The sequence below is a fragment of the Lepus europaeus genome, chromosome 8, assembly GCF_033115175.1.
Source record: "Lepus europaeus isolate LE1 chromosome 8, mLepTim1.pri, whole genome shotgun sequence".
NCBI lineage: Eukaryota > Metazoa > Chordata > Mammalia > Lagomorpha > Leporidae > Lepus > Lepus europaeus.
In genome coordinates, this window is record NC_084834.1 from 8,855,004 (window position 1) to 8,879,177 (window position 24,174).

The 24,174-nt window shown below is 37.6% G+C and overlaps 1 protein-coding gene and 1 pseudogene across 1 annotated transcript in view; one reads left to right on the forward strand and one right to left on the reverse strand.

Moving 5' to 3' along the window:
- Positions 1-24,174, forward strand: part of TLL1 (tolloid like 1) — a 234,370-nt gene that overhangs the window by 96,666 nt on the left and 113,530 nt on the right. Inside the window, exons 2-3 of the mRNA XM_062199000.1 lie at positions 18,210-18,320; positions 22,081-22,161. Coding sequence (XP_062054984.1) covers positions 18,210-18,320; positions 22,081-22,161 — 192 coding nt within the window. The remainder of the gene's footprint in view (positions 1-18,209; positions 18,321-22,080; positions 22,162-24,174) is intronic.
- On the reverse strand, positions 1,194-8,180 carry LOC133765757 (protein lin-28 homolog A-like; annotated as a pseudogene).

Genomic DNA, 24,174 nt, shown 5'->3' on the forward strand with positions numbered 1-24,174 from the left:
CCTGACATTGCTCATGCACCTGAGAACACAGTGCAGGAATGAGGGCCTTCGATTAAAATATAAAAAATACAAAACTAGAGTATCTATATCAAAAAAGCAAGTGAACATTCATGAGATAATGTTGTGCAGTTGGCATCCTGGAGAATGTGGGACCTAAGGCACCATTATCCAAGGGAGCAAATAAATAAATCACATTGGCCCAGAATGGGATAGGAATGAGCTCAGGAGCAGTGAGTCTCCAGCTATCCCCATCCCCTTTTTATTTCTTGTTTTCAATGTATGTCTATAGGGTTGGATAGTTGGCCTTAGTTTTTTTTTTCTATTTAAAATTTTATTTATTTATTTGAAAGTCAGAAATACAGAGAGAGAGAGAGAGAGAGAGATCTTCCATCCACTGGTTTACTCTCCAAATGACTGCAACAGCCAGGGCTGGGTCAGGACGAAGCCAGGAGCCAGGAACTTCTTCCAGGTCTCCCACATGGCTGCAGAGGCCCAACTGCTTGGGGCCTCTTCCACTGCTGTCTCATGCACATTAGCAGGGAGCTGGATCAGAAGCAGAGCAGCCAGGACTCGAACTGGTTCCCCATATGGGATGCCAGCTCTGTAGGCAAAGACTTAACCTTCTACACCACTGCAGCTTTTCCTTAATCACCCTTTTTGTCGACCATCACAACCATTGCTTAGGGTAGTTCCCAGCACTCTATTCCAGAATTGGGTTATGAGGAAACAAGAAATGGAAAATCCCACCTTATTCCTGAGAGATTCCTTCCCATGGAACACAGCGGTTTGTGGGTTGGGCCCATTAATCTGGTCCCACAACCAATCTTTACCCTGGTCAGGGGAGTATCAGTCCATATCCTTCCTTGAAGGAAAGCAGCTTTCCCATCTGGGCTACTTTCCTAAGCTGGAGATTGTGTATGTGGGAGTCTCAGATAAAGCATGCAGGTTACAGGGTAATGTCCCTCCAAATCCCTCACTTGCGTTTGGATGGAGCATGGTTGGAATTCCTTTGCCTCACTCCTTCCACCCAGAAAGAGGGGAATAGGGGAAGCTTTTATCCCCAGCTTGAGATACATGGCAGTGCCAGCTTCCCCCAACCACTCTGTCCTCACTTTCTCCACTCTGTGGTTGATGTCTGCCCCTTGAAAATTTCTGATAGCAAAAGAACAGCCCCCACCCACTGTGGCTCAGTGCTAGGCCTTAGGTAGCAGAGCAGGGCTGTGGATTCTTCTTCATCCTCCTGGAAGTAGGTTGGCTTTTCCTGGGAGCTGGGGACCTGCTGAACCTTCAAGGGTCACAAGGCCACCATGTAGCTGATGCTGTGGCAGAAGTGGCACGTTTTGGGCTGAAGCGGCAACTTGCACTCCTTGGTATGATGGTCTAGACCACCACAGTTGTAGCACCTGTCTCCTTTAGATCTGTGCTTCTGCCTGTTTGTCCCCTTTGGCCACCTCTCACTCCCAATACAGAGCACCCTGCCAGGTCCAGTTACATGAATGGATTCCAGGTTCTTGGCAGACTTCTTGAAGGTCACCTGTATCTGCTTCACCCTCCTTCAGGTTCTAGAAGCCCTCCATCTGGGGGGGTTGAGCATGACCCCAGCATGGGCAGTCAGGGACAGGAAGCCAAAGCTCATGCACACGTTGCACCACTCACTGATGCAGGCCCCCTGCAGCAGCTGCAGCTTGTTCACTGCCCGGGGAGCATCCTCCAGTGCCTCCTCTGGTGCCTTCTCTCTGCTTTGGTGCAGCCATCTTTAGGTGTCGCCTCTAAGTCCTGAGCATGAACCTGCAAACTGCTGGTTGGACATGGAGTCCATGATTGTGGGCAGAGCCCGCTGCTCTGGGCCTCTCGTTGTATAGCTGCTGGCCTCATAGAAGTCCAGGGCACAGGGGAGGTTCGAAGAGGCAACCACATCTTGCCCTGAACCTTGACTTCCCTTTTTGGAGAAGTCTATCCTTTCTGTCGTCTGTGAGCCCAGTTCTGTGACAACATGCTGTCCTCCATCCCAGTCTTGGGCTTCAGAAGAGTGTCATTGCCGAACATCTTGCTGATGCTGGTTGAAGATGTATCTTCAGGGTGTTCGTTTGTGGTACAGTTATCTGGTGGGATTTCTCCCTGATTGTAGTGTATCCATTCAAGCACGCTTACTTCTCCGAGCCTTTTAATTTTTTCTGAAGTGGTAGTTCTGGCTTAGTGCAGTCGGGTCAGTGCTTTTTATTGATTCTTCCAGGAGCTATACTAAGGCATGTTTGTATCATCTTCCTGTGTCCTTTTAAGGGCATGAGATCCTGTACCCTGGCACACTGTTCCCAAAGGAGTATGTTCTCTTATGCAACTTCAAGTTCCATCCTTCCAGTTGAGTCCTTGAGAACTCTTGGAGCTCCTGCAGGTGCAAGTTGGTTAGGTTCTACATGTCGATTTCAATACAGAGCATAGCTTCTGTTTTAAATCCAATTCATTGTGGTCAGGTTTTGTTGTGGTTTAAGTCTACTCCTGCTTTAGTGACCAGAGGTAACAGCAAGGGGTTCAGTAACCAGAAGTAAAAGTAAGGCGTTCTTAAGGGATGCAGGCTATCTTTCAGGAGAAAGGCCATTGCTGCATCTTTAAGCAAGAGGAGAGTTATTACATTTTTTAAAGATTTTATTTATTTATTTGAGAGGTAGAGTTACAGACAGTGTGAGAGAGAGACAGAGAGAAAGGTCTTCCTTCCACTGGTTCACTCCCCAGTTTGCTGCAATGAGCGGAGCTGAGCTGACCCAAAGCCAGGAGCCAGGAGCTTCTTCCAGGTCTCCCACGTGGGTGCAGGGGCCAAGGACTTGGGCCATCTTCTACTGCTTTCCCAGGCTACAGCAGAGAGCTGGATTGGAAGAGAAGCAACTGGAACTAGAACCAGCGGCCATATGGGATGCTGGCACTGCAGGTGGAGGATTAACCTACTGCACCACAGCGCCGGCCCCCAAGAGTTATTATTTAAAAGTCCACTTTTCAGACTCAGAAGTTTGGAGAAATATAAAGGTTCAAATTTTCAGGCACAACAACTTGTATTTCTTTATCCCATGTGTCAGGGTTCCCACGCAGGGCTGGACCTTGGCACAGCTGACATGCTGAAACTGGAAGGCTAACCATACCTTGGAGCTCCATAACTCTTTTTAAAAGATTTATTTGTTTATTTGAAAGGGAGAAAAACAGGGAGATAAATGGAGAGACAGAGAGAGAGTGCCTGCATCTACTGATTAACTCCCCAAATGGCTGCAATGGCTAGAGTTGAGCTAGTCTGAAACCAGGAGCTGGGAACTTCCTCCAGGTCTCCTGCATGGGTGGAAGGGACCCATGCACTTGAGCCATCTTCTGCTGCTTTCCCAGGTGCATTAGCAAGGAGCTGGATGGGAAGTGGAGCAGCCGCTTCTCAAACAGGTACCCATATGGGATGTCAGGGCTGCAGGAAGTAGCTTTACCCACTACGCCACAGTGCCAGCTCTGCACCACAGGTCTTAGGAATAAGTGATATAACTCATTTTAAATTTGCTATCTAGCTGTAGGAGATGAGAGTATTTTTCTATGCTACTGAGAAGGCTGCCTGGCTTTCACCTTTGACTTATAATTGTACATTGTTGTCAGTCTTTTGTTAACATTTAGTGAGCATTGATGGGATTTAGCATTAGCCACCAATTTTAACTGTTCTTAGACCATAGGTTGACACTATGTTCCACATATACTTGATCTGTCACATCTTTATTACTTTTTACAGTCTACCATCACTACAGGAGGGTTAACAACTATATTCCCAGGGCTCTTTGAGCTCCACTATACTCCAGGACAGGATTCTCATTGCCAACCCCAAATCTCCATTACCAAATATCTTTCTCATGCCTACTATGTGTGCCAATTTTGGCACCAACTCTCAGAAGTTGGGTTGCTTAGGAAGCAAACACCATAATGAAAGCACATGAGGGTTGTTCAGGGGGGAGTTCTTGGGTTTATCAGTTGTGAAAGGAGAAGGAACAAGCAGCATTGGGCAGAAGAGATTATGGGGCTACTATGTTCTCTTTAGGAAGGTCTCAGACAAATCTGGAGCTCTGATGTTAGGATGAGTCATCAGAGTTGTCCCAAGTTGGGTTAAGGGAACTTTTATACCCTTCTCAACTAGACATTGGGTGCTGGCTATATATAGGAAGTGCGTTTGGCTGTAGATGAAGCAACTTTTCAGCAATGAATGTGAATGGTGAAAAACCTTCACAGCCTCTGGGAATAAATTATTCAGTCTTGAGGTTTTATCTGAAACCCATCAAAACATCTAACAAACACCATGCAAAAGACTATAGCAGTAGTGTCCCTTCCCCGTCACAGTCCATATTTATAGGAGGCAGACAACATCTATTGTTACTGGATAGGGGAAAGTTTGCTCTTAAATATAATGCTATATTCAGGTACATTTACAACGGATCTCTGCAACTATTTAAGGGGAAAAATCATCCCATTCTTTTTTTTTTTTATACAGATCTTCTGTATAATATTTGCTAACACATTTTATGGAGTTAGTTTAACTGACTCTAAAAATCGATGACAAATATAGGAGAATGAATATAGGCCCAATGTTCTTTATAAATATAATTGGCAAATTCCAAAATAAAAACACAAGGGGCTACTTTGACCCATTAAAGTATGTTCTAAGAACTCTTTAGCTAAAAATGTTATCAGTGCAAAAATATTGGAATTTGTATTAAAAATTGTAAGACATGTTCCTAGTATCACTGATTATATGTAATTGTAAGGTTTTAGAATATACAGAACAGTGTTTACACACATGCACAAACACATGCACATACACACACACACCTCGACACACTAACTAGGAAATGGAAAGGATGAACACAGTACCACTTTCAGGTGATAAACTGGACAGGAAATGTCAGAGCTCACTTGGAGCCAATGGAAGTGTTCTCCTGATGAATAAGAGATAAAAATATAACAATTCTGGGATAAGACATGTGGTGCAGCAGGTTGGGCCTTTGCTAGCCATTTTTGCTTGGGATGCCCTCACCCCATATCAGAGGGTGTGGGACGGTGTCCCACCTTCGCTTCTGCCAATCAAGCTTCCAGCTAATGCACCCAAGAGGCAGCAGATGAGTGCTCAAGTACTTGAGTTTCTGCCTCCCTTGTGTGAGACCCAGGCTGTGTTCCAGCACCAGCTGTGTGGGCATTTGGGGAGTGAACCAGTGTGCAGAAATCTCTCTCTGTCTCTGTCTCTGTCTCTGTCTCTCTCTCTGTGTGTCTGTCTGTCTCTATGCCTTTCAAATACATACATACATAAAATTGAAAAATAGTTTAAAAGCTATATAATGATTATTTTCCTATGCATGAAGAGCACTTAGCAAATATAATTTAAGATGTTAGTATTTATTAAAGCAACAACAGTTGCAAGTTCACATAGAAAGTAATTCGAGAAGGCAAAAAGTCGGGAAAAAATTTTATCTTATGGTAATATATAAATAAGTCCAAAATAACCTGAAATATGATCTTGAGTATGAATACCCAATATATTTAAAGTCTTTTAAATTAACATACATATATTGTATTAACATACAGTCTCAGTGAAATTCTAATCAGGAACCCAGCAGGATTTTTCTTATAGCTTGACTTTCTGCTTCTCAAAAAATCAGGTTGCCAAGAACTGAGAAGATTTTGAAAACATTGAGAGAATAGAGCACTTCTTCTATTCGATAAAAAGATTCCTAATAAAGTGAACGTTACCCATCCTGTAAGGCATTAAAGATTAATGAAATCAAATAGATGGCTTCATTACAGGACACACACAAGTAGGGCATGGCAAAGATTTGATAAAAGACAGCCTTTCTTTTCATGGGGCCAGGAGCATTAGTTATCCATGTAGAAGAAAAGAAATTTATCTTTATCATAAAGGAAAAAAATAGTTCATTGTGAATCAAAGGTGTAGATTTTAGAATTTTTCAGGAAAATAGGAAGCAACTTTCATATCAGAAAAAGACGTGTTCCACAAATATGGTTCAAGAGCACTAAATGTTAAGGAAATATCTGTAAAATTTATTGAGTTAAAATTAAATGTGTTTATTTAAGTTGAATGTATTAAATAAATTGTGCCCACTGTAAGCCAAAATCTACATTGGAAAATCTAATGTAGTGAGAGACATTTAGTGTCTGGAGTATATTAGGAACACCTACAAATGATAGCCATAGGCAAACCATACAAAGGAACAGACCATTCACAAAAGAGGAATAATTCCAAATACACATATAAAAAAATCAGTGTCACTGATTATCAGGTGGTGTATTGCTCTTTCTCTTTATAAGCATGTCTGCAACATAAGTGAGTTGACTGTTCAGTGTCGTCCAGAAGTGCCCAGCTGTATTTGTGAATGTTATTAGGAACTGCTGGATTTAAACATACTTAATTATGTGATTCAATCCAGCCAGTTCTATTTCTTGAGGCTCACATTGCCCCGCTTTTGGCTAGTGGAGCTTATTCAAAATTGTCCATGAGCCCTTTAATCTTTAGTGACCTCAATATTTTCTGGTATCATAAGATATTATATTGTACTTCAGGCTTGCCTTACCTTATTTTCTGCCTCAACTTTGAATGAGTTAAAATTGTTTTGAAAGAATTCTGATTTCTTTAATGGGAAGATTTTCTGGCTGCTGGTGGTGTTTACTACCAATGTCGGTTCATTCATTGTTTCTCAGCTTTTTGTATAAATTATATTTGAGAATTACATGTGTGCACAATTTTTAGCTTTGAAATTCATCATAATTTTATCCTGATAAATCACTCACAGCTTTTAGTTAAGCTCCTCTATCTCATAATGAGCATCCTTCAACCATAATGAAGATCTGGGTTCTCAAAGATAACATTGTTTGCTCTTTATACTTTATCTCCTAATAAACACACAATCTCAGAAAAATAATTTTAGCATCATCAACCACCAACAACCATAGGGTTCTTGAAAAGTTTGTTTTCTCTTTGAAAATGTACTTTGCTTTTAGGGGATATCTTGAGGATATATAGAGTCAAAATATTGTTTGTTTTTTTTTTAAGTCAGTTGCAATAACTCCCTCTGTGTGCCAATGCCCCCAAGTACTTGCACAGGTGCATTTACTTCCTTGCATTAAGTTGTGAATTGGGCTCTGTGGAACCTCCTCCCAAGCTTGGCTGTTGTTTTCAGATCGCCCTGCTATCTTTGCTGGGGGTATCTCTTGGCTGTTGTTGAAATTTTCTTGTTCTCAGGCCCATCAGAAGCTCAGTTGCCTTATTTCTGTTTTTCCTTTCTTGTGTGCTGAGACAAAGGTTCTTATAGCGGTTTGGTATCAACATGGTTGGTTTCCATCCATTTGTATTTGAGGCTCTTTGGGGATACCTAATATCCTAATTCTATGCTAGATATTGTCTATGGGTCTTGGTTTTCTTCTATCTGTTCTGTATTTTTGCAGTAGGATAACAATATTCCATTGTGATACCACTGTTTCTGTCATTACTCCCCGTCCACATTCAAAATCTAGGTGCTATCTGTAAAAAGGGTTATACAATCATATCCAATGACCTAACTGACTGAACTCCTGTTTATATCCCACAGAAAGTCTTGTACACTATATGGAGTTAGAAGAGTATTCTTTGTAATAGGGAAGTTTCAATAATACATACATTTCTATGAACAGAAAATGATACAAATAAATGTTATATTTATATTAAATAACTTAAAGCTAAAAGCCTATAGCCAAAGTATATCACAAACAAACATTATCTATTCACTATTGGGCAAAAATAATCCAGTTGCAAAACAAATAAACAAACAAATTAAAAAAAAACTATATAGTTTGATGATATTTGTATAAAATTTAAAATCATGGAAAAGAAAGCAATACTTTTCTATAGATACATTCAAGCCAATTGTGGAAGAGTAGAAACATATGTGGGAATGATAAATACTGTTTTCACAATACTGGTTACTCTGGAGTGAAAATTTGGTCAGGGGAATTGGAAGGGATGTGCGGATTGCTATGGTTTTATATGGCTTAAGTGTGTCCTCCAAGGGATCATGCATTGAAATTTATCCCCACGGTGAGTTATTGGAAAGACAAAACCTACTAAGATGTTTAGCTGGGGGCCTTTGGCAGGTGGTTAGGATCAGATAAGGTGGAGCCCCCATGATTGAGCACTGGTGACTTTAAAGAAAGGGGTGAAAGACCAGAAGCCACACACAAGCACATTCTTGTATCAGCACCTGCTCTCTCCATGCCATGCACTCCACCACGATGCCATACACCATGAAGTGGTGCAGCCAGGGGGTGCTCACCAGAGCCAGGACCATGCTCTTTAGACTGTCAGACTCATTATGAAATAAATAAAACTGTGCTCATTATGCAGCACCTAGATTCGTGTATTTTATTATGGTCATGGAAAACTAATACAGAGGCCATGTATGTGCTATTGTAAAATAGTAATGATCAGGGGAAACTATGCCAGATGTTTCGACTTTTGCAAAGGTAGGTGGTGGGTAGCTTTTCTGTATTGTTGAAATGGGTCTAAATAAAGAGGACCAGTCTGTTGACTGAATCTATTCACATGGGTGGTTAGGTTAGACATGAAAGCCAGGGAAAAGATAGCTCAAGAGGCAGATGATAAAAGCAGCTCTCCAAACTCTATCCACAAAGGAGGCTGCTCTGCTCAGACACCTAATAGTCTGGTGCCATTAAGCATTAGAACAAGTAAACTCCCTTGTTCTGATTCCATGTTTAACAGGCATGCTTATGAATGTAGGGTTTTTTTCACATGTACTTATTATATGGACAGTATGTTGAGCAGAAACCCTGATAGCTTAATCCCTTTCATAATTATATTTCCTGTTATGAATGAAATTTGATTTTCATAGTAGCAAGTAAAATGGATTCTGAGACAATGAAAAGGTGGAGTTTCTGACTATTGAAAAACTGAGCCAGACTGTGACTTCGGGCAAAGTCATCAAAAGCAGATGCTACTGTAGACACTCCTCCCTGGAAGTACTCCTCTGTTCTCTACAGTGTATTCTTTTTGAATTTAATTAGGGGTCCCCTGTGAAGTGACAAGTGAATGGCTGTTCCAAGCAGGGTCCTGAAGGAAGAAGTAATTCTGGCGTGCAGCCAGTTGTAGTGATGGACTATCATTCAGCTACACTCTGCATTGTGTGTAATTGGCAGCAGTGGTATAGAACTGGCAAAACCAGCTGCTAAGCTAATGTGATTAATTCTGCAGTGAGGTCCATTTTTAATATCTTTGCAGTTATTTAAAGTACCCTTAAAATACAGGAGCCTAATGTAATTTTTTGGATGGTCACTAGAGGGTCAAATAGCTAAAAATTGACTTTAAATGGTTATTAATAGGATCCTGATGTACTTAATTGTTAGCATCTAAAATGAAAGCAATTTTGCTTCATTTGTTTATTTTTGAATTCCTTCCAAATAGCACATTAGGCATAAAAAATAAGTTTAATAATTAATAATAAGTAATAATAGTGTTTTATAGGCACAGGTGTTGTCCTCAGAAGGTTAACCTGCCTTTTGGAATGCCTGCATCCCATATCAGAGTGCCAGTGCAAGTCCCATCTGTGCCACTTCTGATCCAGCTCCCTGCTAATGGGCCTGGGAAGCAGCAAGTGTTGGCTGAGGTACTGGCACTTGACTTCTTGCCCCCTGTAGGAAACCAGCTCCTTGCTAATAAACCTGGGAGAGCAGCAGAAGATGGCTTGAGCGCTTATCCCCTCTGTACACATGTGGGGGACCTGAATAGGCTTCTGCCTGGCCCAGCCCTGGCTGTTGGGGCCATCTGGAGAATGAACCAGCAGTTGGAAGATTTCTCTCTCTCTGCCCTCCTCTCTCTGTAACTCTGACTTTCAAAAATATGTATACACATATATTTCAAATATGTATATATATATATGTATAGTTCAATGATGTCATAAGGACCATGATATCTAGTATTTACAAAGATCTCATTTACAGAGGATACATGAGTATCTTTGGCTTTCAGTATTTATTTTTCTTTCCTTTTATTATCTCTGGGAACAATACTAGCAGATTATTTCACAACATTGAAATTATACTTAGAACATCGGCAGAGTCATAGCTGATTTCACCCCTACCCGTATGCAGGGTGCAATGAACTCCATTTTCCTTACTTAAATGCTTATTTTTGTATATTGCTTCAACTTTCCAAAACAGTACTTTATTTACATATGCTAGTGCAGGTAACATCCAAGTTTTTGCAAATCTTAAGAGGAAAGCACCATTTATTCCTTCAATTCCTTTATGAGAATCTGCTGTGTTTAAGATGCGGCCCTCGCATCTTAACCTCGAATGGAACCTTTTACAAATGGAACTCCCAATGCAAAACTGTCTAGCTTTAAGAAATGACCTATCACCAGAGCTAGCAAACTATTATATCAAGTAAAGGATAGACAAAATAGTATGACAGGCAGTAGAGAACAGGAAAATTTTTTTAAAAAGTTAATTTAATCAGCATGTTACTAGTAATAATTAATGCCATAATGTATTTTAAGGCTTCAGTGTGATAGTGTTGGTGGGGGTGTTTTTAAAAGTACTTTTTGTTTGAAAGGCAGAGTTACGGGGGCAGAGAGTGAGGGGGAATCTTTCATAGCCTTAGTGGTCAGGGCTGGGCCAGGTCTCCCACGTAGATGGCAGGGCCACAAGCACTTGGGCCGTTTTCCACTGCTTTCCCAGTCATTAGCAGGGAGCTGGATTGGAGGTGGAGCAGCCAGGACTTGAACTGGCGCCCATGTGGGATGCTGATGTCTCAGTGGCAGCCCAACCCACTACACCACAACGCCTGCCAGGAGAGTGTTTTCTTAATACATTAACTGTCACAAATTTAATAGCAGTATGGGTTAAGTTTAAAGTAAAACATTAAAGTATTGAAAATAATATCGAGTAGGATATCTTACAAATCTTGCAAGTTTTGTTTGGAAGAAAATTCTCTCATTGTCCTGCAACTGTTTAAGGTATTGAAGACTATGAAGAGAGCAAATAGAAATCAGTGGACCCAGTCCAGGCTGCAAGAGTGAGTTCTGCAATGTAGGAAAGTTAGCTTCCCTTCACGTGTGCTGTTTTGCTGCTCTCAGTGTGAAATACCCACCAAAGAAAAGGGACTCCAGTCTGACTCATTCCCAGAAGAAAAGTTATTCATAAAGATAATCGTAACCAGAAAGATCGAAGAATAGCAGTTTCTCTGGCCCTATCATAATATTAGAATAAATTAAAAAATGAGGACAAGCGAGGAAAAAGATGGCTGTGTGTGTGACAAGGGAGCCAGCCAGTGGGCGAAGCCTAGCTGAACGCCAGCACATAGCAATTGGCAGGAGCCAGTTTCCCGGAGGAGGTCGAGATTCACTGCACTAGCCAGTGTCAATATTTAGAAAATAAACAAACTTAATTAAAAAAGAAGTATCAGGGTTCACTTTCCCTGGGGCCATAAGTGTAAACAGTTGCAGGCCTAAAGGGGAGAAGACGACAAGTGTTTGCTCTGTCCCCACAAGACGTATGGCCTGGGAAATCTAAATACCGCAGATCTTGCGAGTGTGGATTGTATGTTCAATATTTGAGCAGTGTAAGAATGGTTGTTTTCCAAAACTCACGGATCACAGTGACTTATTTCCTTAAGGCTTATGCAAGAAAATGTTAGGATACACACACAAAAAGGATTCAATATTTATTTTGACATTTCTTGACTACTGTCAACATTTTCTCTTTAGAGACAAAGAGTTGAAAATAAATATTTGTGGTATGGGTGATATTTTAGAAATGTTCTGAATAGTCCTATCCACAGGCATTGTGGGCTGTACATGCAGATTGATTTGGTATTTGAATGGATCTTTTGTTAAGAGAAAAATTTTTGGTTTCTGACTTAAAGATATTTATTTGAAAATTTGATGTTTAGTCATATCCATAATGTAAGATTCTGTTAACGCAGAAAGAAATTTGAAGACAGCCGGCTGCCTGTGTTCTATGTTCACAGTGGATTGGTTGATCTAGGTTCATCTTGAAACTAATAAATATTGTGGAAATGACTTTATTATCTCTTCTCCACATTCTGAAGGGATAGTCCTTGTTCTAGCAGAGTGTATTTGAGCCTACAGTTCTTTGTTTTGCATTTTAAGATGAACATTGACATTTGTATTGAGATTACATTTTATTGCCTAATTTAAAAAGTAGTTGAAGGATACTGTTTAACTGGAGTACCAGTTTTGCTTTCTGGAAGGGACTTCTGAGTGTGGAGTATTTCCTATTTTTTTTTCTTTCCATCATCAAAGACTTAAACAAAATTGAGCTTTTTCTTATTTAATATTACCATTAGTTCCCAAAAAATCTGGTGTGGATAACAACATATTGTGTTAAAGTGGTGTGCTGATAATCATGTTGCCTAGATGTACCTTCCCATTCAATTAATGAGGGAGGGAAGAGTAAACAATTTTAAACTCATGGTTGGTATTTCACTGCAAGCACTCTTGCTGGGGACCAGATGGTTTTGTTGAGTTTATGTGACACTATATGGTAGAAGTCGAAATGTAGGTATTACCAAAAAAAAAAAAAAAAAACCAATAAAATGTTTTAAATAGAACACTGCGTAGAATGCTTTCTCATGAAAAATCTCCAAAATAAATGGACTACAATACTTTTTTCTTAGTATTAGAAATTTAAGAAAGTCACATACTACATAAAAAAAATTCTTACTTTTATATATTTGAAGAATATTTCTGAGAATCTATAGATTATATTTTTGTTTAGTTTTGTATAGATTTTTCACATTTTAGATAATTGATTCTCCAACTTGGAATTCATATTGCTTCATCTGCATAATTTTGGGGGACAAATTCATTATGTGTACATTAAATGCCATAAGAAAATGATTTTCTCTCTTAAGTGATATAACATTGTCCTTTAAGAGTATATATTATAGATTTTGCAAAATCATCCTTTCCCTTGGGAATTTGCTTAGGGATTGTCAGTTGGATAAAGACAGTTGAGTTTTACACCTTCACTCCTCCCCTTGTCCGAGAAAGTTTCCGTTGTGCTTTCCTTGTGGGTCAGAGTGTTTGGAGGGACCCTGTGACACCTTCAAAGGACATCATTCTTTCTCCCTAAATCTAGTATCAGAGAAAGCAGAAAGTGTGAATTCTATGTAGAACAAGTACAATGAGCAAACCCTCTTGGCTGGTGTGGGATCTTGGAGCTCTCTCTCCAATTCCCATAAGCGTCAAGATAAGTGATCTTCTAGCTGAGCCATGTAGTCCTGATCATCCACGTGTATACTCAGAGGACAGAACTTTACCTGTAACTGGACTTAGTAGTGTACAGTGTTATAACTCAAAAGAAAGCTTCCTTTTCGTTGATAACAAAGGGCATACAGCAGTAATATGTTAGATTAGAAGATTGAAGGGTTTGGAAATATTCATTCTTTGGAATGGTTAAATGTCGAGTATTTTGATTTTAAGGCAAATTTGTCAAATATATAGCCCACCTAGCTTCATTTTTGTGTCATACAACTTATACCTCAATCCATAGTGTATTCTCATTCACAATTTTTGTGCACCAAAATATATATTGAAGACATAGGAGGCTTGTTCCATTTCATTTTCCATGAATTTTTTGAAGTACCCTCATATTTATTTCAGGCACTTTGGCATTGAGAATGTACAGGTGGCCCACTTATGCTCCCTATGTGGTCAGCATTTTCAAAATTGAACAGATGAGTAAAAGCAACATTATGAATTCCAGTGTGTTGGTCAATTATGGATGGAAACAGGGTCAGGACACTTGAAGCAGATGAGACCCCAAACCAGGTCAAGTGGGGAAGGGGCATTTCTGGATAGGCTGCCTATAGGTAGGGCCTGCAAACTCTCTCCTCCTATGCTATCAAGTGGTAACCACACATAGATATTTAGTGTTAATTCAATCATGTATTCATTTTCCTGAGGGCATTTGGCATGCAAATTTTTTCTCTCAAGATGACTGAAAGTATTTGCTTTTGGCAAAAGTAATTACGTTTACTTTGTGTGATCCCTTTTGACAATGTACCATGGACCTCTCCCCAGAAGAGTATGTGGTGTCAGTGTTTATAAAATCATCCATATTTCTTGCATACTTTTTTTTTTTAAATCACAGACTTTAGCCTCCTTTAAGCTGATCCCTGGATACCAGTTCCAGAATGGAAGGACAAAAGGTTCTTGGGGGTTGAGGAAGTCAGTTAGAAGTTCAAGGCTTCTCAGAGTTAGGGTGTAGGAATAATAGTCTTAACATGGCTTATTCTCAGTGTCTATTATTTCATGAAATATGTTTACACTGGGTAATATAATAAAAGCACTCTGTCTTTCCTGGTCTCTGATTCTTTTGAAAATTTTATAGTACATTAAAGGCAAATGACCTTTAGGAGAAAAACAAAACCTGTGGTTTTCCGTGATGTTTAAAAATTGTTCTTCATGACATTTAATTTTGGCCTATTGGTTAGCTTCGGCTCCCTTTTGACCATAGGAATCCAAGAAGAATTCCAAACAGATAGTAAATATTCTAATTGCACTTGAACATTTCCCTAGAAATGGTCCTTTAGAACCCGTTTCCCATATTGTTTTTAGTTCTGATCTCACTAACCTCAAATCACTGTATTAAATGGACCAAATGAATGATAATTCATACTTTTAAAACTTTGCTCTGTAACTTTTGTTTTTTGATGTAAAATAAATAGAAAATACCAAACAGAATGGAAAACCAAAAAACTCTAAATAAGACTTGAGAATCACATATACCACTTTTTTCCTAGATGTCAAATACATAACATACATTTTTCTATGTACAATTAACACACATTGTTATATATACAATGTCCATTGGTCCAGGGCTTTACCAATGCATAAGTAAAATATTTTGGCATTCAGAAATAGGACACTCAGACTAGGAAGAAATGAGTTAAGGAGATCTTCAGCCATGTGCCATATAAAGAAAATATTATGCATTTTTAAACTATAAGATGTACTGGAAATACTAAAATGTCTTTTTTCTTTATTAATAATATCAAGGTTTAGTGACATATATGGTCTGCAGTACATCACATCTGTACATAAATGAATTGCCTTGGTCAATCATTGTTGCTTACTTTCAAAGAAATATTTGGTTTTCTCCAGGAGCACTTTATGTTGTATGCAGAACTGCCAAACTATTGGGAAGCTGTTAGTTTACCAAAAAAAAAAAAAATTAAAAAAGCAATAAATAAAATGCACTTATGTACTCCAGAACGGTTTCATCCCCTTTTAAGTATCAGCTAGCCTTGTGCCTTTTCCTCTCCCCACTAGTAATGCTTTTGCCTCTGTGAAGTGATTTATACTTGAACTTCTGATCTGTGTTTTATATAATCCATCAAGACGGGAATCCTACTGCATGGGAAAAGTCATTAGGAGGAAATAAAAATCTGAAACACATTGGAGTTTTATTTCACTGGTGCTACTTTTATGATATAAAATGCAGTACTGACAAGCTACATTTTGCTTGGTTGAATGCCTCCGTTTTCAAGTCAACCGGCTTATTCAGGAAAGAGTGAAAGTTCATTCTTGCAGAAAAAAAAATCCATGCTCTGGAAGATGATGACAATGATGATCATTTGTTGTAATTGGGAGTTAACAATGCAGGATCTGAGGCTGCTCTTCAGATCTACTAAATCTGTCTGCATTTTAAGCAGTGGGCTCTGGTTGCTACGCAAATGGAAGTTGCAGAAGTGCTGTTTTTCTCTCTCCAGTTACCCCTTGCACCAAGAAAGGACGAGATTGGCTGGGTCTCTGCCAGTTACTGGCCGCAACTCTTTGCATGGTAATACACATGATGTCAGTTTTAAATAACTAGCAAACTCGGATTTACCTTAAATCTTGACAGGTAATATGAAATTCATTTTTATGAAAACCAGCAAGTCCTGTGTTGGCAAAATGATTGATTTAGGCAAACTGGCTATGAGGGGACTTCAGAAAGTTTGCAGAAAATGGAATTAGGGTGTAAGTTTATTTTGGTGCAAATAAATCTGAAATCCATGTATAGTTTTTTTTTGGTAATGTACATTTTCCATGAGCTTTTTGTAGACCCCTCATGTTTCTTGGGGTGTCTAGCTTTAGGGGCAGCCAGACATTCCAGTTTTTTGCTTCATGTGTATGGAACTGATTAGAATCAGGAATCAATTTCAGGTATCAAGAATAACTTTTGAGTATTGCATCCTATAAACTCTTGTATTTGTTTCTATGACAATGAAGATAATCATATCTTTACTATAGTAAACTGGCAATAGGAAAGAAGGATTGAGGAGAGCATTCTAATTCTGATAAAGATTTCTCTTACTTGAACTGACAACACACTTTGAGCTAAATTCTGGTCTCTTCTAGATTTATGCATAAATCTAATTCCTTCCCTACCTCATGCCAGTTTTATGTGAGGGAAATAAACTGGGCAAATAATTTTATATGACAAACTTTGATAGAAGCATAAAGTATGGCATAGCTTTTAAGACAAATGATTAAATTTAATGCTGGCTAATTTTGTTAACTAATGTTTTATGGTGCTAAAAATTCATAAATACTAAAATGCTAATTTAGTAAAAGTGTAACTTGAAAAGCCTCGAGTATGTCATTTCCTAAATTTTTATTGCGTTTTCCTCTTTTCCCTCTTGGCTTTACAAAATAAGACTGGAAGAAAGTTAAGGAAAAAAAAATTTGTAGAACTGTGTAAAAACTAAATATTGCAAGTTTTCTAGAAGTTTGTCAATGTTTCGTTATCTCTTGATTAACTTATTTTCTGTCTTGGGGTTGGTCTGGTTTCTAAAGCTATTGCGTTTTCATCTGGCAGCACTGAGGGGTTGGTTGGTCTTGTTTGGACTCGATGACCAAGTAGGCTAATGTGTATTTTTGACCTTGAGACAAGTTCACACATTAGTTATAAATTAATTCTCCCATTACTTCAAAATGATTTATGGAGCTTTGCTTTATAAGTAGCGTAACACACCAGGTCTAAACATAGAGCCAAGTTCTTTCCACATTTTAGGGCAGTGATTTTAGGATTCCTGATGATGTGGCCATGCCTTGTGTGTCCTTGGAGACCAAAGGCCCGACACCTGGTTGTGGGCTAAATACGTGTTGACTTAAGTATTGCTGTTGGTAGTTCTATGTTTTGTTGATAGACATTCCGAGGCAACGCCATCTTTAGAGAAGAGCATTATTTATGGGTGAACTACAATGAATAATGAATGAGCGGCTGGAAAAGCACAATATTCTCATGTCTTATTTGCACCTTGCTTTCTCAAATTATCATAGCACATGCATTAGTTGTTACTGCACCTCCTTCCACCTGTCGCTGAAGACATGCTGAGGGCCACAAGCACCCATAGAAAATGCAGGCTTTCTCATTAGATTTTCTTTTCTTTGGAAAAACTATTATTTTAATTTTAAGATTGAGTGATTTTTAGCATTTTGCCAAATTCACTCTGTATATATATACTATATACGTACATATATAAATACTATGTTTCTTGAAAGCTAGGATAGTATTATCACAAACTGTGGGATTTATGGCAGTGATCATACGGTAGGGAAATAATTATTGTCATGTGCATGGTATAATTCAGTGAGCAGTATTTATAACTGCATGCCAAGTAATACAACATCTACACAGTTTTTATATTCTGTCTATATTAACCTCCACAAATAGGAGAAAACGTTAATATTTGTCTTTCTTTAAGTTTTGGAGAAAAGAGCCTTCTATATAATATAATGTTCTATATAATGTTTGTGGGAATGCAAATTAATAGCAAACAGTATGGAGATCTCTCATCAGATGTTCACATATTGGTGTTTGTAGAGTAGTTCATGATTGATGATTATTTCTCTTTCCCTAGAACCCCCACGAAGCATTGATCTCATTCAAAGAAACTATATTCCCCTCCCCACAAACATTAAAGTAAAAAAATGGGGGTCTTGCTCTTCTACAGTTCCCTAATAATTACTTGGTAATGAGTCTAGAAATTAAGTTCTAATTACTTTGTGAAATATCTCTCTCTTTCTGGGCCATATATTCTTAGGAATAGAATTTTTTTCTAATTAGTTTCATTTGCACTGATTTCACTCTGAAATATTTTACATCTTAATTCAATTTTTCTTTTTTAGCTGTGTTTTGGGGTGATATTGCCTTAGATGATGAAGACTTAAATATCTTTCAAATAGATAGGACGATTGATCTTACACAGAATCCTTTTGGACAGTTTGGACATACCACAGGTACAGTTGATTTTTTCATTTAATTTGTGTTCATTTTGTATAAAATAAACTTTTTGAAATTTTGTAGCTACGCTGAGTCATTTTCAATGTCCCAAAGATCAGCTGTGCTTTCCTGCACACAAATGAACATATTAAGAAACAGATTCTATTCATATTTTTCATCATATTAAATTGTCCACATGTTGTAGTGTTCACACTGTACAGGCCTGGCTTAGGCCATATGGAGATGTTAACTCTTGGAGTACCCATAGCAACCCCAGGAGGGTACGTACTGATACTATTGTGGTTCTCAAGGGAGCAGAGAGAGGACTTCTTACCTGAGTCAGCCCCAGAATTCAGTTCTGAGGAAGCCCAGATTTCATACTCTTGACTGTTATATTATGTTGCTTTCCATCTGGATGTCAGATGCAGAATGTAAATTATTCTTAATTATATAGCTGTTTGTTGAGAAGACTCTATCAATATCTGTACTGATGTCTGTGTACTCAATTTTTATGAAAACTCCAGAATACAATTTCAGTTGTTTTGAACATGTTGAAGTATGCCTATGTGAGACTTGAAATATTTAAAAGATTTTCTTCTTTTCATTTTTAAAATATTTTTATTTAATTAAAAATTCTTTTTTTAATTCATGTTAAATTTTGGATAAAAATTGCAACATTGAAAGGTTAAAGTTTCTTGTTTTGGTTATGCCTTCCAAATTTACTTGATTTAGTGTTTTTTGATCTCATTTTCCCTGGCCACCTTTACCATTTTTATTTTCTTTTTCTGTCCATGGAGAGTAAAATATATAGTTTCTGGTATCTAGCAGACAGATACAGACTGTCAATATCTGTTTACCTGATTTTCTCTTTCAGTAACTTTTTATTGTGATAAATTCTTAGTAAATGGAAAAGTTGATAGGACATGCAAGGACCACCAGAGTAGTACAATTCTTGGATTCATTAGTTTATCATATATGCCCTGTGTGTGTGCATATAAATGCGTAAGTATGCATAAAGCACATTTTTGACATTAATTATAGAAAATATAACACTTTAATATTAGGAAGTTTAGCATGCACTAAGAATAAGAAGATCCTAGGTAATCAAATGCTACTATCACATCTATGACGATTATTCGAAGTAAGAAACATGTAAGATGAAACCTAAGGAATTTGTTCAAAATAGTAGCAATACCAAAAATGGTGAGCCTTGGCCTTTGTTATTTAGAGTGCTCATCATTTCTGAAGCACACACAGTGTAGGGGGAAAGTCTTGTTTTGCAGTGGAATCGCTCATTCTACAGTCCTGAAGAATATGTATTGGCAGAGTCTCTGCTATGTTACACTTGACACTGACATGGAGGCAATTGCATAGGGACAGGAAAACAATGATGGCCGGTGCTGTGGCTTAACAGGCTAATCCTCTGCCTGGCGGCGCCGGCACACTGGGTTCTAGTCCCGGTTGGGGCGCCAGATTCTATCCCGGTTGCCCCTCTTCCAGGCCAGCTCTCTGCTGTGGCCAGGGAGTGCAGTGGAGGATGGCCCAAGTGCTTGGGCTCTGCACCCGCATGGGAGACCAGGAGAAGCACCTGGCTCCTGGCTTCGGATCAGCATGATGCGCCGGCCGCAGCGGCCATTGGAGGGTGAACCAATGGCAAAAAGGAAGACCTTTCTCTCTGTCTCTCTCACTATCCACTCTGCCTGTCAAAAAAAAAAAAAAAAAAAAGAAAACAATGATACAACTCAAGCAAAATTCTAGATTTATTTAAGTTGTGTGTTCAACTTTTATTAAACTTTTTATTAGCTTTAGTCTCTACAGGCATTAATTTTCTGTGATCTAAGATTTTTAATACTATTATTTAATTTTATCATTTTTAAGGTTAAACTAATAACAGTTAGAGGAATATACTGTAGTTTTAAATATGTAGAGTAAAACATATACTCTTAATGGTAAAAGTATTTACTAAAAATGTGTGAAAGGTACACGTGTTTGAAAGTTTTGAAATTCAAACAATGTACAAGTATAGCATTTTTTCTTACTATATCTTTTTTCTTTCATTTTAATTTGTCTGTACAGATTTGATCACATTTCTCAAAATTTTTCAATTTCAAAATACATGGCCTTTCCAGTAAAAATTTATTTGTTTTGCATTTTCATTATGTTTTAGAACATGTACAAAATAACCACTCTTCTTCTTTTTATATTTCAATGAACTACCCACACATAATTATATTTCAGTTGTTATAGAATTACTCAAAATTGCTAAAAATATTACTAGAAACACTTTTGCCACTGATGCTCCTGAAGCAATATTTTTTGCAATTTGGTAATTACTCTTATCTTTAGAATTACTATAATATTAATGAAGACATTTTCTTTTCTCATGATTAGTTCCCTCATAAATCTATTTATATCTGTGTCAGGCCCATCTAACACAAATAGAGTTGCTACATAATGGTCATTTAAAACACATAGATGCCATACTTTAAAAATGTTTCTTGTAACTGCTTAGGAATGAATATGTTTAAGTATTATCTCATCTTTCTAGAATGTTCAGTGAAAAATTTCAACAATGTTTCTCAAGATGCACAGCAGAAATGTGACCATGTAATGCAAACAATTAAGCAGGTTATTAGCCACTGAACAAGCACTTTAACTTACTTGCCTTATAAGGACCTAAGTGATTTTTCCTTTAAAGGACTTGTACGGAAATAGATTTTATTATTATTTTTTAGCTCCAATGTAGGAAATCAGGTTTCAGCATTAATTTCAAAGGAAAAGTAGATATTGGAAGGAAATAGCTTAAAGTTTGAAAAGTTTTCTTTCTCTGTGGATTTTGGGCTGCCTTTCATTGTCTTAGCCCGAAAAGACTCCATGAATACACCAGACACTCTAGTGATAGAATTTCATCTATACTTGTTCTAATGACATTACTAGTGACAAATATTTCTCGTTTATTGATTAAGAACTTAAAGAAATAGGTGATAAAATTGCATATAGCATTTTAGGAAACCCCAAGTTAAGAATTATGGATCTTGGATTTTTGTTGAATGTTACGCTGTTTGACTTATGATATGAACCTACTTTTTCTAGTCCCTATCTGGTAAATTGCATGAAGACACATTTATTTATTTCTAGCTTCTTTTTGTACAACCAAATTGTTCACATCTATTTTTATAAATTTTTCAAATTGCTTAACAGAATGTATTTTGCAGGTGAACATTGTTTTTGGGTTCTTATGATTTTTTCTAATGATAAATTATTGGTTTTTATCAATAAGAGAAACTATTTTTCAAAGGTTTACAGATATGCTTTTTAAAAGTTTTCAATTTTGGTGAAAACTTCGGAGCAAAACTTGATGGTACATATTTTCTCTTCCAGGGTTCTTATTACCACTTGCTAATTTGGCCTCTGGAAATATTCAGTTTGCATTGGGGAAAGAGCTGGAATGCGATCAAGTAGGACAGAACTCCTTGCTGTCATTCTGTATAACAGCATGTGATGTCAAGGTCACAGTGAAGAAAAACATTTCACATTAGCAACAGATGACTCAATTATCTTAATGTCCAAATAAAGTCATTTACGTTGCTCTCTGAATTCCGCTCCCCCACCTTATTTTTAGTTATCTTCACTTGTTGCTATAGAATTTTTACCCTCTACAAAAATTTATGGCTATTCATAACTCTAATAAATCAATGTACTCTATTACCACTAATTATTTGAAATAATTCTAAAGTACACTAAATGTAGCTTAATTGTTTTCTTTGATTCTTTAAGGTGGACTTGGAGATCGTGGTGTATCAAAGAAACGAGGAGCCCTCTACCAGCTTATAGACAGGATCAGAAGAATTGGCTCTGGTATATCAATGTTTAAAGTTGCAGACGCTTGACTTGATGTATAGTAAATACTATACTCATAGCAGTTCAGTTTCTTAAAATCAGTATGCATTATGATGCAAAGAATATGTATTGAGAGTCTTTTATTCTTTTTTGTTCTGTTGGTTCATGTCTGTTGGATCATTCATTATATGAGAAATTTCAAAATGTTCCCTTAACTTATTTCAGGCTTTTCCCAAGTGAAAATTGATTTGGTGTTTGTTTATTTTATTGTTGATACCAATTTTCAGTTAATTGGACATCACACCAAAGTTTTTATATAAAGCATGGAGCTGATTCAATTTCAATTAAATGTTTTAAAAGTCATGAATATTTGTCTTGAAAAAAATTAACACACAATTATTCTTAGGTGTTTAAATTTTAACTGAAAAGAGATCCCTGTTAAATATAAGAGTGGGAATAAGAGAGGGAGGAGATGTACAATTTGGGACATGCTCAATCGGACTTGCCCCAAATGGTGGAGTTAGAAACGTGCCAGGGGATTCCAATACAATCCCATCAAGGTGGCATGTACCAATGCCATCTCACTAGTCCAAGTGATAACTTCAGTTCACAATTGATCACACTGATAGGTCTAAGAGTCAAAGGGATCACACAAACAAGACTAGTGTCTGCTAATACTAACTGGTAGAATCAAAAAGGGAGAGAACGATCCAACATGGGAAGTGGGATACACAGCAGACTCATAGAATGGCAGATGTCCTAAACAGCACTCTGGCCTCAGAATCAGCCCTGAAGGCATTCGGATCTGGCTGAAGAGCCCATGAGAGTATTTTAGGCATGGAAAGCCAAGACACTCTGGCAAAAAAACCAAAAAAAAAAAAAAAAAACCTAAATGAAAGATCGCTGCGAGTGAGATCCCAGTGGAAAGAACGAGGCAATCAAAGAAGGAGGTACCTTTCTCTGAAGGGAGGAGAGAACTTCCACTTTGACTATGACCCTGTCGGAATAAGATCAAAGTCGGCGAACCCAAAAGGCTTCCATAGCCTTGGCAACTTATGACTAGAGCCTAGGGAGATTACTGATGCCATAAACAAGAGTGTCAAATTGTTAAGTCAACAACAGGAGTCACTGTGTACTTACTTCTCATGTGGGATCTGTCCTTAATGTGTTGTCCAATGTGAAGTAATGCTTTAACTAGTACTGAAACAGTATTTTACACTTTGTGTCTCTGTGTGGGTGCAAACTGTTGAAATCTTTACTTAATATATACTAAATTGATCTTCTGTATTATCTTTATATATATATCTTTATATATACTTTATATATACATATATATCTTTATATATAAAGATAATTGAAAAGGAATCTTGATGTGAATGGAATGGGAGAAGGGAGAGGTGCGAGTGGGAGGGAAGTTATGGGAGGGGAAAGCCAATGTAATCCATAAACTGTACTTTGGAAATTTATATTTACTAAATAAAAAAAATTCACTTAGAAGTTAACAAACTGATTTATTAGGTTGCAAAATAGTTTAAAATGTTTTGCATCTTTGGGAGAAATATATGTAAACATTCAGAAAAACTACCTTCTGCTTTCATAATTAGTATTTATAGTGTTTATTAGTCACTATTTGTAGTTAAGATTTTCTGTAAAAGCCCTCTCCTAATAGCTCACATCCTAACATCTCTTAAGTTGGTCATTAAATACTTGAAGTGCATACTTTAAGTTACTAATTTTCCCAAGCAAAGATGCTTTGCTCCACAATATTGAAAAAAAAAGACATGTTAGAGACATTTAATATATGTAATGTTAATGTGTGTACTAGTGGGAGAGCTTTTCTACCAATAGTAATAATTGAATAAAAAGAATAATCAAGCAAATTTGAGAAAAACAAAAACATAAAAAAATATTATGAAAGGTACTAAGGAAAGTAAAAGAGTATAGGGAGTGGGCATTAAGCCCGGCTGTTAAGATGGCCACCTCCCATATCAGAGCGCCTGAGTTCAAGTCCAGCTTCCAGTTCCAGCTTCC